Source organism: Lagopus muta, chromosome 3 (genome assembly GCF_023343835.1).
Source record: "Lagopus muta isolate bLagMut1 chromosome 3, bLagMut1 primary, whole genome shotgun sequence".
NCBI lineage: Eukaryota > Metazoa > Chordata > Aves > Galliformes > Phasianidae > Lagopus > Lagopus muta.
The window spans coordinates 33,450,740-33,465,561 of record NC_064435.1 but is presented as its reverse complement, the minus strand read 5'-3'; the positions used below and the strand labels follow the sequence as shown (position 1 = coordinate 33,465,561).

The 14,822-nt window shown below is 37.3% G+C and overlaps 1 protein-coding gene across 2 annotated transcripts in view; it reads left to right on the top strand.

Moving 5' to 3' along the window:
* The window catches only part of PREX2 (phosphatidylinositol-3,4,5-trisphosphate dependent Rac exchange factor 2), a 218,495-nt gene that overhangs the window by 187,640 nt on the left and 16,033 nt on the right, over positions 1 to 14,822 (top strand). For both annotated transcript variants that reach the window (XM_048938904.1, XM_048938903.1), the window contains exons 36-37: positions 759 to 825; positions 3,069 to 3,259. In XM_048938904.1, the coding sequence (XP_048794861.1) occupies positions 759 to 825; positions 3,069 to 3,259 (258 nt within the window). The remainder of the gene's footprint in view (positions 1 to 758; positions 826 to 3,068; positions 3,260 to 14,822) is intronic.

Genomic DNA, 14,822 nt, shown 5'->3' with positions numbered 1-14,822 from the left:
AGAGAAAGGCTGGCCTGTTGCTACTGAGGTAGCTTTTATGTGCTGTGGCCACTCACAGTGATTTATGAGTAATTTTCTCTGCAAACCTCTTTTCCTTTCAATAGTCTCCAGCTTCCTTTAACAAGGAGTAAATTCTGGATTGCACGAGGGCTTAATGGAATAACAGAATGAGATCAGATTTCACTGCTGTGCTTTGTGTAAGGTTCAGACCTCAAATCTGGGAGAAGATGCTTCTCAAAACTACAAAACTATGGGCAGAAAAATCTACTAGCTTTCAGATTTGGTTCTGATATCGTTGCAGTTATTTGCAACTGATATTTAAACAAACATGCAAACAAAACTTGCAGTACATGAGATGCAGGTGCTGTTTACGTACCGTGATTCCAGGTTTCCTAAAGTTACTGTTAAAATCTGACAGCTGCCACAAACCTTTCACTGATACAAGTGTATGTTTTGGTGAAAATCATTTTCAAAACATGTTTTTCTTCTGAGTAGAGGTTAAAATTTTGCAGTGAATTGTCGAAGGGCAGAGGGGAAATCTCCAAAACAAGAAAAGCATTTCTCATTATTTAAAAAAAAAGAGCGTTAGTAACTGTTTACCTTTGTAAATTCTTGACCCTCTCTTGTTATGATAGTAGTAGTAATAGTAAGATAATAATCCAACCTTAGGACAATTTCTCAGAATAGTCTCCTTCATCCATTTTGTTCAGGAGTTCAAATAATTAACAGTCTTTGCTGTATTATGTTTGTTTTCTCAGGGCATTCTACCTGGACAAGTCAAACCTGCCTCCAAATTCAACATCTAAAGCAGCTTACATAGATAAGGTAAATAAAAGTGATAAGTACCTAATTAAACTTTTTATGTTACACACCGTGTCCTTTCCATTGAGAAATGGAAGTGTTCAAAGCTACATGGGCAAGGAAAGGAGAAACTCTTGCAACTTTTTGTTGTACCCTCTTCTAAGGGCTCTCTGTTGCAATTGATTCTGCATCAGAAGATGAGGCTGGAGGGCATCAATGTATCTGAGAAAGAGAACTACAACTTTTCTTTTTCACTGCATTGTCAGAGTAATACAGTCACACCAGGAGCATTGATAGGCTTAGGCAACGAGGGAGTAGATGCAGGCAGATATTTTTAGTTCTGAAAATTGGAATTGCTGTTGAAAATTAAGTACTGTTTCAGAATCTTATACTTCCTCCTAAACCTGCTTTTAGGCTTTCTTCAAATGCTTTAATCTGTCTTCAAACCTCTGTGACTGAGAGATCCCAGAGGCTAGGAAAATTCATTTAATGCTCCCCTATTGTCAGAGAGTTAATAGCCGTATTGCAGCTCAATAAAATTCTAGGATCTTGTCTGTACTGAATTAAAAGCGAAAGTGATTGAGTTACTGTGTCTTGAGAAATGCAATGATTGTCACTGAGCTCTGTGACAGACTGAAATTTATGACTGTATCACACAGTATGACCATTAGAAAACAGACAGAATCACAGAATTGCTATGGTTGGAAAAGACCTTAAAGATCATCTAGTCCAACCATAACTTAACCATACTACCCTAACAGCCCTCTGCTAAATCACGTTCCTGAGCACCACATCCAAATGGTTTTTAAACACGTCCAGGGATGGTGACTCAGCCACCTCTCCGGGAGCCTATTCCAGCGCTTAACCACCCTTTCTGTAAAGAAGTGTTTCCTGATATCCAACCTAAACTTACCCTGGTTCAACTTGAGGCCATTTCCCCTTGTCCTGCCACCTGTCACCTCTGAGAAGAGACCAACCCTGCTGTTTCTTGTTCCCGTTTCTTGTCTCTGTCCTGGACTACATGGAAGGGGAGGAGGAGGTGAGCCTGTGCTTCTCCTTCTATGGTGTCAAGAACATATATTTTTTAAATGTCACAGCCGCAGCAGGACAAATTTAACTACATGTGGAGTGCTTGTTACCCCCAAACCTGCTATTTCAGTAAAAAGGTCAAGGGCAAGATAAAAGCAGCTCATAATACCGATCTAACCAAGGGATGCTAAGTTAAGCTAATGCATTTATTTTGCGATTGGAGCAAGCTAAGTGTGAATGCATGATCTCAGTTTGTAGCTGTAGCTGTGACTTTTGTTCTCTTCTCCATAGCTCTGCATTAGTAAATGGCACAGTTAAAATCAATTTAAATGGATGCAAGTTAGATCAATAGGAGTTAAACCAAGTTAAATCTGTTTGTGCCCAGATTTAAATATACTTTTTCTAATTTATTTACCTGAACTGTATGCTTTTTAGTGAGGTTACCTCCAAAATGAGCAAGTGAGGCTGACATTTCTCTAATTAGTTAAGGATGTCTTTGGGGTATTAATCAGTCCTTCAAAATATCCTTCCTTTGGGTAGTAGGATTTTGTTAGAATCTTTAAGTATTTCTGGTAGGAAGAGAAATGGAATTTGAATTATGGAATCTACAAAACTGTGCTGTGAATCTTTTCTTTACACAAAGAACCATGGATGCTGCTTTTCATTGCTAAACTTCTTTTGAGGGTTCCTCTTCTGAGGGCAACCTTCCACTTGAATGATTCACCTAATAAAGAAAGGTGAATCATTCATTTTCCATACGCTAGTGTTGAGTTTTGCAGTATATTTTGTTACTCTTGATCATTTTTCTCTTTCCATACTGTTAGTCGAGATTAGAAAACAGCTGTTTGCATAAATGGGGGGATAGTGTTTCTTAATTATAATCTAATTTTATCAGTGAGTCAATTAACCAGCCTTGGCGTCCCTCCTCTGCATGCATTATGGTTGTTTCTTTGTGGTTTCCCTTTTCTGAAAATACCAATGATAGAAATGGCACTTTTGGATCTGTTCAGTTTATTGAACTGAAGATCAGCTCACTAAGCTGCTATGGGAATGAAAAAAAATGTTGTTCTAAGTCACATAGCAAAGGACTACATGTTCTTTATGTAAGTTACAGAATCTCACTTTGGCTGTCCCAGCTTACCCCATTATTCCAACAAACATCTGGGAAGACTTACTCCAAAACAGCGTTTCACATTCTCTTGGTAGCAAATACTAAAATTTCTTTTTCTCTCTTTCAGCTGATGAGGCCACTTAATTGCTTGGATGAACTTTACCGACTCGTAGGGTCCTTCATCCGATCTAAGCGCACTGCTGCCTGCGCATACACTGCTTGCAGTGCTTCTGGAGTTGGATTGCTATCAGTTTCTTCTGAGCTCTGTAACAGGCTTGGAGCTTGTCACATCATTATGTGCAACAGTGGAGTTCACCGGTATGGCAATTTATTTTCCTCCCTTTGTTTCAGTCATTCATTCAGACATTGCAGTTCGGAGAATTTTCTTTTTAAATGGAATTCTTACACTGTCTTTTCACGTATGTGACTAAGTATCTCATACACTTTAAAGTTTTCTGGTGTAATTGTATAACTGTGCTTTCAGTGATTGACAGAAATGAGCAGTATGATTTTGTTCTGTGTAGTTGTTATGGATTGTTCCTTATTCAAGTCAGGAAAAAGACAGTAACCTTAATTGCTAAAGCAGAAGAAGAAACGTTTCCTAGGTGAATAAAACACACTGTATTAAACTCTTAATGCAGGCAGGAAATGCTGATATCCATATCTGCTTTATATGCTGGTGAAATAGTAGTTAAGCTTTTTTTCCAAGGGAAAAAAATAAGCAAGATGCATTTCTTTATGTGTACCATATCATAACTAGAAGTTCTGTCTGTATTAATACAATACCGGAAAATGAACCATAGCCAACTGAACTTTGTTGTCATCAAGTCTGAAGATTTAATGCACACACATTTATTTATATATATTAAAAAATGCGATAGTGTCATTATTCTCTCTAGTATTTAATGACATTAGTTAAAGGCAGCAATATGTTTGTATTCCAGACTAGCAGACTACAATTTTGTCTGTATTATACCAAAAAAGCTGAGACTGCCATTGGAAGAGAGGGAAAGGGAACAACAACAGAAGTCAAAGCTATAGCCAAGATCATGATGCTAAATACCTACTCCCTTTCTAAAAATTCCTAACTGGTTTACAGGTAGTGATGTTAAAAATACTCTCATTAGGATTTGGACTTGATGATCCTTGTGGGTCCCTGTGGGATATTCTGTGATTTTATGACCTATTCAAATCCTTATTTTAAGCAGGCTTGATTACCAGTATATTGTACTAAAATGAGCATTACTTCATCCTAATTTTAAGTATTGTCATTTCTTTAAAAGAGATTTAGGGGGAAAAAAATGCAAGATAACTGCAATGCAGGTTACTAGGTATGCAAAATATAAAAAGCTCTGTATATAACCAACACAATTAAGTTATATAAAAACAGTGCTAGCCATTTCTCTTAGCAGAGTTTGCAACAAATGTGTTGCTTTTCATTGCTGGTACAAGAAAACGTCACTTTGTATACAGTACTTGGTTTTAGACAATTGCTAAGTAACACTACTATTTAAGATCAGTCACTACATAAGAAGATGAGAATACTATATAGCATGGATTGGCATGAAGTTGTCATTTCAGAACACTGTGAAGATGAGCCAGAGAAAAGCTGTTTCTTGCTTTCATTTAGAATACTTTAACAAGAAGTTTTTCTTGTAGAGACATTCTTTGTGTGTCAGAGCTCTTGTTTCTTAATATGGTTTTTGCTTACAAACATTGCTCTGAGAAAGAGCGAACAAGATTGGGGATAGGGAGTAGGAAATCAGCCTTATTAAGGCCTGCAGAATGAAGCAATATTGACTGAAGAACAGCGAAAAAAATAATAATACTCAGATTGACCTCATGTTGATTAGCTGCTATTATTATTTCTTCAAAGCCCCGAGCTTTTATGAACAAATTCTTTATTGCGGAGTCCTCTTCTGAAGACATTTCTGTGTTGAATAAGACAAATTTCACTTCCTACATGATCAGAAGAGACTTCGGGCTTGATTCTGCTGTTTTATATAAAAACTTCTCTGAGTTTCTTCATGATTTCATGGCTCAAGTTCTGAACTTGCAAATATGGTCATGCCAAAAATTCTAGTTGTTTAAGAATAAAGTCAGAGCAACTTCAAAAGCCCAAATAAATGATTACTCTTAAATGAAGATGAATTATTAATGAGATCCCTGCTCTAAACTAAGACTAATTCGAAGGTCAACAACTAATAAATATCTGGTAAGTATATTTAAAAAACAAAATGTTAGAAAGCCAGCACAAATTGGATTTCAAAATATTATTACACGTAATGGGAATCGAGTATAACTGCTTACCATGTGGGTTTCCATCTAGATGTTAAAGGATTCAAGATGGCCCTTTTATATAAAATCACAAAACACTTTTCTGTAAAGCATGACCAGTTCTGCTTTACAGAAGAGTCCATTTCAGTTTTTCTATCAGATTGCATGACTTCAGTTGTGTGATAATACTGCCTTTGTGGCCACCATCTGTTCAGAGAAAAAAAAATAAAATCAACTCTTGGCATTCTCACAGACATTTTAAGATAGACCCTCCAGGAGAGAGGAATGCATTACTTGAGATTTTGTAGGTACTCAGATTTTTTGCCCTGAATTTCTGGAAGTTCAGACAAAAACTCATATATTTAGAAATTGGAAGGAATTCCCGTGCTATTATTTGAAGTGACAGAAATTAAAGAAGCTTTTTTATTCCTTCCAAGAAGCAAGAGTCACCTGAAGATACTGTTATGCATACAAATTGGATGGACGAAGAGGTCTTTCCTTAGAATGTGAAGTCATATAACATCACATACTATTTTCCTTCTGGCCTTCGTAGGCCAAATTTCTCCTGTCCAGCACTAAATAAACACTGCTTTTTGACATTCGGAAATTGCCTTTGTCCAGACAAAGTTTGTTTCATCTCCAGCCAGTAGGCTCGCTGGGTGTTCCTGAAATTACTGCTGCTAAATTCTGCTGTGTTTTTTGTGAACCTGCTTGTCTTGACACTTTGTAGAGTGAAACTCTTACAGCATCATTAAATCTCGTGAGAAGGACAGAAAGATGAATAAGAGGCTGGATGTGATCCTGTCCCATAAACAAAGAAGATTTTGCCTCTTCCCTATAGCCTTGGGGGTTGTACTCTTTTAGTTTTTTGGTGGAATATTATTTAATCAGTGCAGATAATCATAAAAAATAACGTTATTTAAATTGTGAGTTAGTTACTGATTTTTCAGATAGAAATTTTCATTTCTGATTGTATTTGGCAATTTGTCTGGCCTTCTGTGTTCTTAGATACTAAATACTGTGAAGTTGTTGAATGCAACCAGTTGCAGAAATCCACATTTTTAGGCCCAGACCAAAAGCTCTTGACTGAAAGTTTTTTGCACTATGATACAGGTACTAAGTGAGTTGAAAAGTGGCATTATCTACTGATTCCACTATGTAAGCAGATAGCAGAAAGATGTGAATTGTTATTGCAGGAATTATGTTCTTCATTTCTCAATCTTCTTACCAGCTTAAAAATGAAGAATAATGAACACAGAGCAACTTTCTTACATGCTTTCTTAAAAAACAAACAAACAAAAAAACCCTCATTTTGGCCCAATTTCAATGTTTGGTCTCTAATGGAAGAGAATCTTTGAGTCTGTGGAAGAGCTCAGGGTGCTCTTGGTTGGTCAGCACCTTTCTTTTTTTCCTGGGGAGTGGGATCTTAGCCAAGCATGAATCTGTCATTTTAGTATACTTCAAACTTCAACCTTCCCCCACTCAATTTATGTCTTACCAAAATGAATGGAGAGCCTTTACTGTGTTGTCTTGACTGAGGTGTCATGCATGACACTGCAGGTTTCTGTCACCTAATGGGAAGCAAATCCCAGATAGCTTTGGAGGAGGTGCTGGGATGGCAGTCTCAATGCAGAAGAGCCAAGAACAGCTTGGTCTCCTTTGACAGTGATTGCTGATCTGTGGATCAGCAGTGTCTTGGTTTCTGACTTCTCTCTGATCCATATTAAATTGCTTTTTGCACTGCACTAGACTAAAACAGCTTGACAGAGTTTGTGGTTTTATCCCTATATCCGAGATAATACTCGGGATTTTGAATTGCTGGCGATTGCTTTGCTTTGATTTTTATTATGACAATATGTTTACCAATTTACATTAGAGCCTGAAATCCTATATCTACTTCAAGCAGCAATTCTTTCCAAATATATTACAGTCACAAGTAAAACAAGGATGGGAAAAAATAAGTCCCTTTAACCTTCACTGTCCTCAGTGACATATGAATACTGCAGACTGCCCTTGGATTATCCTAAGTGAACATGCCTTGTTGATCAACATCAGGAACAAAACTCTAAATTAGCCCAAGAAATCGATCATTTGTATTTCTGTTTTGCCCTTTTCTATCATCCGTAATTATATTTCTGCCTGCCAATCAACTGTCACCCTGTAAACAATACTCTGCTTTCTTTACTTGTATTCGATCCATTTGAAGTTGTAATCACTCTGCACAAATGTAGGTGGTGAAAGGCACTTTTAAATTTTATTGAATCATGATGCTTGCTCCTGCTTCAGGGGGAAGTGCAGACTTGGCTGCACAGACATGCCCTCGCCTCTTTCCATGCCAAAATGAAATTAGGTGCAGCAGCTGCAGAAGCCTATTCAGGGACCATCAGACTTACAAGCTCAAAGGAATCATTTAAAGCATCCGAAACAATTTTAAAGCATCCGAACATTTAAAGCAAACGAAACAAATCCCAACTTTATTTAAAATTCTGCATTTCCTGGAGGATTGAGAGAAGTCTTTGATAATCTTGATGTACCCCAGAAAAAAATCACTGTCTTATTTTCTTTTCTGACTTTTAATTTCCCCTCCAGAAAGTCTCTCCTTAGCATTACCATCCTTCAACCAGTGGGGTTCTGGCTGGCAGCACTCAGCTGAATGATGAAGCAGGTTTTGCCAAGGGTTGATTATGCTGTCTCCTGCAGCTGGCACAGCTCCTGAAATCCAGCTAAACCGAGTGCATCTTCCACACAGTGAAGCAGAGGAATGCCATAAGCTGTCCACCGTGGCCAGCTGCCTTTTAGTGAATCAGATAAAAGAAGCTGAAAAACAGGAGCCCTGATTTTATATTTCAGATGCTGTATCATATGAATACTTCCTTTTAGATTCTTAAAATTGTTTTTTGGTAGGAATTTAGTTCTGAGCTCAATGAGTCTGTGCTACAAACAAATAAATTCTCCTTGAAGTTTTGCAGATGTAACTCATGAACTCCGCAGTAAGACGACTTTCTGGGGTTGATGGGACTAATTTTTGGGAGCAGGTCAGCATGAGCTGAGGAACTATCCTGGCTACTCCCCAACTTTCAGTGAAGATTCTCTATTTTAATTGCTGTTTTATTATGTCTGTCTGCAGTCAGTGAATGTGCAATCTCCCAACTGAAACATAAACAAAACTTATGTTTTCCTTAAATTATTTTGGATAGTAGAGTATTTTATTTTGTGCTAGCTAATATTAGAAATAGTTACGTTATCAATATGCAGGAATTTGTCTTAATATAAACAAGGCTTTGCACACAAACCAGTTATCTCTACAGTAGCAGTAATTACAGTAGTGGAAGGATTTGCCTTTCTCTGGCAGCCTGACACATTTTTGTTTTGTTAATTTCTACTGTGTGTATGTGTGAAGGACTGTGGTCATTGAGTTTGCTTACACATTTTAAAGTCTGAGATACTCTTTTGTTTAAATTGCAGTCTGAAAATGCGGAGAAATGCAATGAGATGGATGGATGGATCTAACTTCCTGCTAATATGAGTGTGCTAATATCAGTGCACTCTTCCTTTGTGGATGCGTTGTAACGTTATGCACTAGGATAGACACTTGGCAGCAGAGTTGATAGATGACTAATTGCTTTGCTCTATAGAAACATCTTCTTACTCTTCAGTTGCTGCAGTATTGTCTTACCTACCTATATTTACAGTTTGGGTTAGGACAGCTCGATACTGTTCTCAGTTCCCCTGGGGTGACCCTACATCAGATGGAAGCTACAGTTAAGAGTACGATGTGCTTCCCAACTCTTCTGTAGGTTTCCCAATCTTATTACTTCCATGTCAGCAAAATGTTTGTAGCTTAGGAGAAGATGCTGCTCTTTTCCAAACCAAAGCTCATGCATTCCAAAACCTTCTCCCACACTGCAGCAAGCAGCCCAGCCTTGTTAGCAGGCTGCTATCAGCATGGGATGCTATCAAACTGACTGGTAATGACAGGCATGCTGTTAGAGGAGACAGTGAGGCAGAGGGACAATTATTACTCCTTGTAAGAATTCCTTTACAGCACTGAATCTGAGAATCTGAGTTTTCCTCACAAACATTGCTGTGTTGTACCAAATATACAGCAAATACTCTGGGACAACCTCACATGAAAAACTTTTCCAAATCTTTAAATTGTGAGGTGGAGAGTAACCTGAGATCTTAGAAGACAAGAAGTAAATTGCAGTTTTCCAGCAGACAGATTTACTTTCTAGCGTAGTAGCAGAGAAGCCTTCAATGTAAAAGATGTTCTGTACAGAACAGGAGAGGTAGTGACTGACATTGGCTTTTTCTGCCTTTAGATGTTTCTTGTTTGTTTTTCCAAGTATGACTGAGCAAGCAACCAAAAGGCAAATCTTGAATCTTTCGGAAATGTTGTTCTTTCATAAAACAGAAAGTAATAATGAATGGTTTAATTGACTCCTTGCAACACTTTCTGCTGATTAAAGGTGCCAAAATCTCGAGGATGAATGTTTCTGAGAAGGTGTCCTGTGCAGCTTTTGAAAACTAGCAGATGTATGTTGAAAAATAAGTGTTTTTTTCTTTATTCTTCAGAAAGCTCTTTGTCTTATATAGGATAGAACAGACCCATGTTATGTCTGAAATATATTGGAAAATAATGATCTTCCTAATAAGCTACAGAAAAAAAGTCATCATTACTTTACATATAATACTTTACATATTCAGGATTAAAAATGACTAACTTTGAATTTAATAAACCTGTTTAAAACAATATTTCTGAACTACAAAAGCCATTAACTAAGGCTAGCACTGAAATATGGCTGATGTATACTTACTTACGACTGATTCCCTAGCTTGATTAAATCCATGTCATCTACTTCAGCAAATTAGAACTTTAGGACAAAATGGCCTTAGATTTTGACAGATGAAATTGGGTTGGATATTAGGAAAAATTTTTTCTCAGAAAGAGTGGTGAGGCACTGGAACAGGCTGCCCAGGGAGGTGGTGGAGTCGCCGTCCCTGGAGATGTTCTAGAAACATAGAGATGTGGCACTGAGGGATGCGGGTTGGTGGGCACGATGGGGATGGGTTTGATGGTTTTAGATGATCTTAGCAATATTTTCCAACCTTAATGATTCTGTGATTCTCTGACTTTGTTGATAGCTTGTGTTGGAAAATACTGGGTAGAGCTGCTTTGGATTATCTTGTCATGGAATGGGGATTCATGTCCACAAAGAGAGATGGGATATATTTATTTTGAGGTTTGCACAATTTCATGTTTGCAGTGATGCATCTTGTGAAGGAATCCTTTGCTTGCTGATGCTTAGTAGAGGCAGAAATCCCCTTACTTATGAGCTGTCCATTTCCTTGTGATGTAGTAATATTCTCCTCAGTCACTTTTTGAAGCATTGTTTATGATTACTGAGTTGCCGGAATTAAGTATATTTCATATGCAGAGTACGGTTTGGTATACGTTTGCACATTAATGTAAGTACTGGACAAATGGCCCAGCTCGGATAGAGTTAATTTCCTTCCTAATAGCTGGTGTGGTGCTGTGTTTTGGATTTAGGATGAGAATAATGTTGATGGCACACCAGTGTTTTTGTTGTTGCTGAGCAGTGCTTACGCTGAGTCAAAGACTTTTCAGCTTCTCACAGCGACCTGTCATTGAGGCACTGGGAGGGGGCAGAACCAGGACAGCTGACCTGCACTGACCCAAGAGATGTCGCACACCGTATGGCATCATGTAGAACTGGGGGGGTGGGTTGCAGGGGGTGCACACTGCTTGATGTGTGGCTGGGCAGCAATCAGCAGGTGGTGAGCAATTGTTTTGTTTATTCTTTTATTATTAATATTATTATCCCTTCTTTTTCTGTCATATTAGACTCCTGTTAGCACATGAGTTTTATCTTTTTCCAGTTCTCTCCTCAATCCGTCTGCAGGGGGGAAGTGAGTGAACAGCCATGTGGTGCTCAGCTGTCTGCTGGGGTAAGCCACAACAAACCCTATTGCTTGAGTTCAATCCAACGCCGATTTTGAAGCGGTGATCTTTCTGAGAACATCTCAGCTTCACTATAAGGTCTTAAAAAGACTGAGCATAAGTCCTGAACTTCAGTAGTTTTATTGTAATTGTAAATTACAGTGTATTTATACACTGTATAATATATGTAATAATACACTGTATTTTATTGCATAATACATTGTATTTTATTGCACAAACCTCAGCTGCATTTTATCTCTAGTACCTGCTAGATGGCTGAACTTCCTTCTCCCTGTGAGAAAAGCAAAAATTCTGTTCTGTAAAGTTTCAGTGTACGGGCATAGAGAATAGAAACTTAAGTATTTGCCTGCATGGATCCATATTCCCACAATGTCAGTAGCTTAGAAAATGTAAGAGACTCTACAGCTTGACATGCGTGCAGTTTTTGTGCTTTTTTTTCTTATAGTACTCAACATCTTCTCTTCTTTTGAGTTTACTAGGGGTTATTCTTTGGTTTTCCCATCAGAATTACTGGGTATATAATATGCATTATATACAGAATTACTGGGTATACAATATACATTACCCAGTCATCACTAGTAATTGCAGAGAATCATCCCCAAAGTAATGCCTGCTCTAGAATTATTGAAAGTATAACAAGAGCATTCAACTACATTTTGAGTAGCAGCCTTAGATTTTAATTAGGCTAAGCATACGTGTATCCTTTTCATATTTTTTTTCTCTTCACATAACCAGAACATAATCCATCTCAACATCTGTGACTGGGTAACTGATATGATAACTACTAAACCGACTTGTTTCACCTCGTCTTTTTTATTTAGGGTATTTTTCTGGGAGATGCTTTGTTGCCTCTTTGGATGCAGGGTGGCTGGAATCCTAACTGAAACCTGCCAGTGATTTGAACAATGTAGATTCTTTTAGCTCTGGTAACATAGATACACAGTTTGCTCAGTGGCAGCTCTGTAGGTGCTGTGCTGTACATCGGCTCAAATTAGTTTTCCTTTCAGGTGACATTAAATAAGATGCTATGAAATAATCAACTTTTCAGAGATTTTCAGTCTTTTCCTCTGTTACAAATCTGGTTTTCAGGGTGTATATATATCTTTCTATCCACTAGATTTGCAAATGGTTAATAAAAATCACATTCAGTCACAAAAAAAAACGAAAAGCAAAAAAAACAATGACCAAAATACCACAAATGAATTCTGCTGGGGACGCTGGTGACAGAAAATGATTTAGCTTCTTTAGTTCAGGATGGTCTCAAGCAGCAGATAATTGAAAGTTTGTATGCAATCTTCTTATCAATATTGCCATGACTGATGGGAGACGGGAGATAGCAGGCAGGGGATGGGAGCAGCTGCAGCCCCTTCTGTTCCCCCTTGGAAACCAAATGGATGGATGAGGAATTCTCAGCCCAGTCATGCTGGGAAAGCCAAATGCCTGTGCTGACTGCTGCTGTAATCTGTCAAGGGGAGAAATCTGTGATTCTAACTGACTGACACGAATTCTGAGAGGATGAGTTTGGGTCTTTGGTTTTTCTGCCATATAAGAGGAGATAAGAAGCAAAGACAGGGAGTGAAAACAGATTTAGATTTGTTTACAGAGTAAAATTAAAATATTTAGATTTGGAATTTATGATTCCCATAGCATAATCTTATGATAGCATTAGAAGGTGTTGCTTCTTTTTCCTCTGGTATTTTCCTTGTTTGGGTTGTCTGGACTGATTGCATCCCAGTGACCAGAAACTTCCAGTGGTTAGAACTGCTTCTAAATCGCTTTGTACATTTTAATACCATCTGCTGTTTTGTGAGTAGATTAGTTTCTTCTACAGCTGGTTTCCAGAACATTTTGATTTGTGAAAATGAATATGTGGTGATTCAAGAATTATACTTGAAAATCTGGGAGAAAGCACCAGCATGTAAATACAGATCTACTCGTGACTCAGTTCAGTGTAACCCCAAGGAAAGATTTATGATCAGTTTTAAAACAGGACACCATCTAACTGATTTGTTAACTGATTCAACTAAAATAAAGTTCTTTCATTGTTGTTTGCTGTGTTTCAAAAGTAGTACTTTCTGTCATAATCACACAACAAAAGCCACAAGCAATCATTTTTATTTTAATTCTGGTTTTAGCACTGCCATTCATCAGACCTCTTGCGTGACTTGTGAGAAACAAAATCTAGCAATATTGTATTGTACCACTAAAGAAATATGAAATGAAATTATGCCACTGGTCCTATTGTAACATTTTTAACATACCTTAAAAAGTCAGAACATGTTTTAAAAGAAACAGTGGATGTATCTAACCAGTATTCCTCAATCTTGAATATAAAGTTTTATAAAAGGTTTGTACTGATAGTCAGCATCATCATGGCTGTTATCTTGAGTGTCTTCACTATTGATTTTCAAGGACATTTTAATAATATTATCAGAATTAATATAGTTATTTTTTACCTTGAGGTGATCTCTTCAACTTTTGGCAATTGCTACAGTATAATCAGGAAACATACAAACAGTCTATCTCTGTAGTAGCTCATTAAAGAAATCTTCTTTGTGCTATTTTACTCCGTGTTTTTTCCCACTTTGATTATGTCTACACCCTTGGTAACCTTATTTCTGAATTGTTCTTGGCATTGTAAAAATGTAAATGGCTCATAATGTCCATCACCTGTGCTCACTTCATCAGGTTTTGAATAGGGAGAAGTTTGGCAGTCTTTTCCAATTACAGGATTAGTATTTGAATCTTCAAGCTGACCTTCATTTACAGCATTCTTCTGTTAGTTTTGATTCACTCATGGAGAATATGATTTCTCTGTTCTTTCAGTCTTTTGGGTTCTAAGAAGATGGGATTTACTGGAAAGCTGGCTCAATAGCTGGTTGGTTGAAAGCTGCACTTTGAACCCATTAACATCCATTACACCTACAGATAACCTTTCTACCCCTTTTCCCTGGCTTAGATTACATCTATCAAATTGGGATATCTACTTTAGCTTTTTCAGTTTTGAATAGGATAAAGCTTTTTTGGCTGTTCTTGAGGGTCAGATATTTAGATTTTGGTGCTGGCAAATATTATGAGCATGGTTGTTGTTTTTTTTTTTTTGAATGATAGTTAACCATTCAAAGACGAGATAAAAACATAGTATGGAGAATTTTTAGTCTAATGTTTAACTGTTTTTCACCTGAATCAAACATACAACACGAAAGATCAGTGTACATTTGGTTCAAGTGATGTGAGGTCCGTGTATGCTAGAAATAGGGGAATAAAAATGATTTCATTACCGAAGAAACTCACTTAGCTTATACATTTTTAACAAAGGGCCATTAGTAAAGATATGGATCAAATTTAATATCTTCTAAACTAACTACTGTGAAAATTTTTACAGTCCATAAATTTACTTGGCGGTACTTCAAACACGTCAGGGTGTATTAGTTGTGGGGTTTTTTTTTTTTTTTTTCTTTTTGTTTTTTGTTTTCAGTAAGAAAATAAGTGCAGATACATTTTTCCTCCTACAGATCTTCTGCTCAGCAAGATGAGTGTTTGACTGAAACACATTGTCTGTTCTGTGTGCATAATGTAAGCTATGCAGAATCTTCTGGTCAGGATTTTGCCAAAAGCATA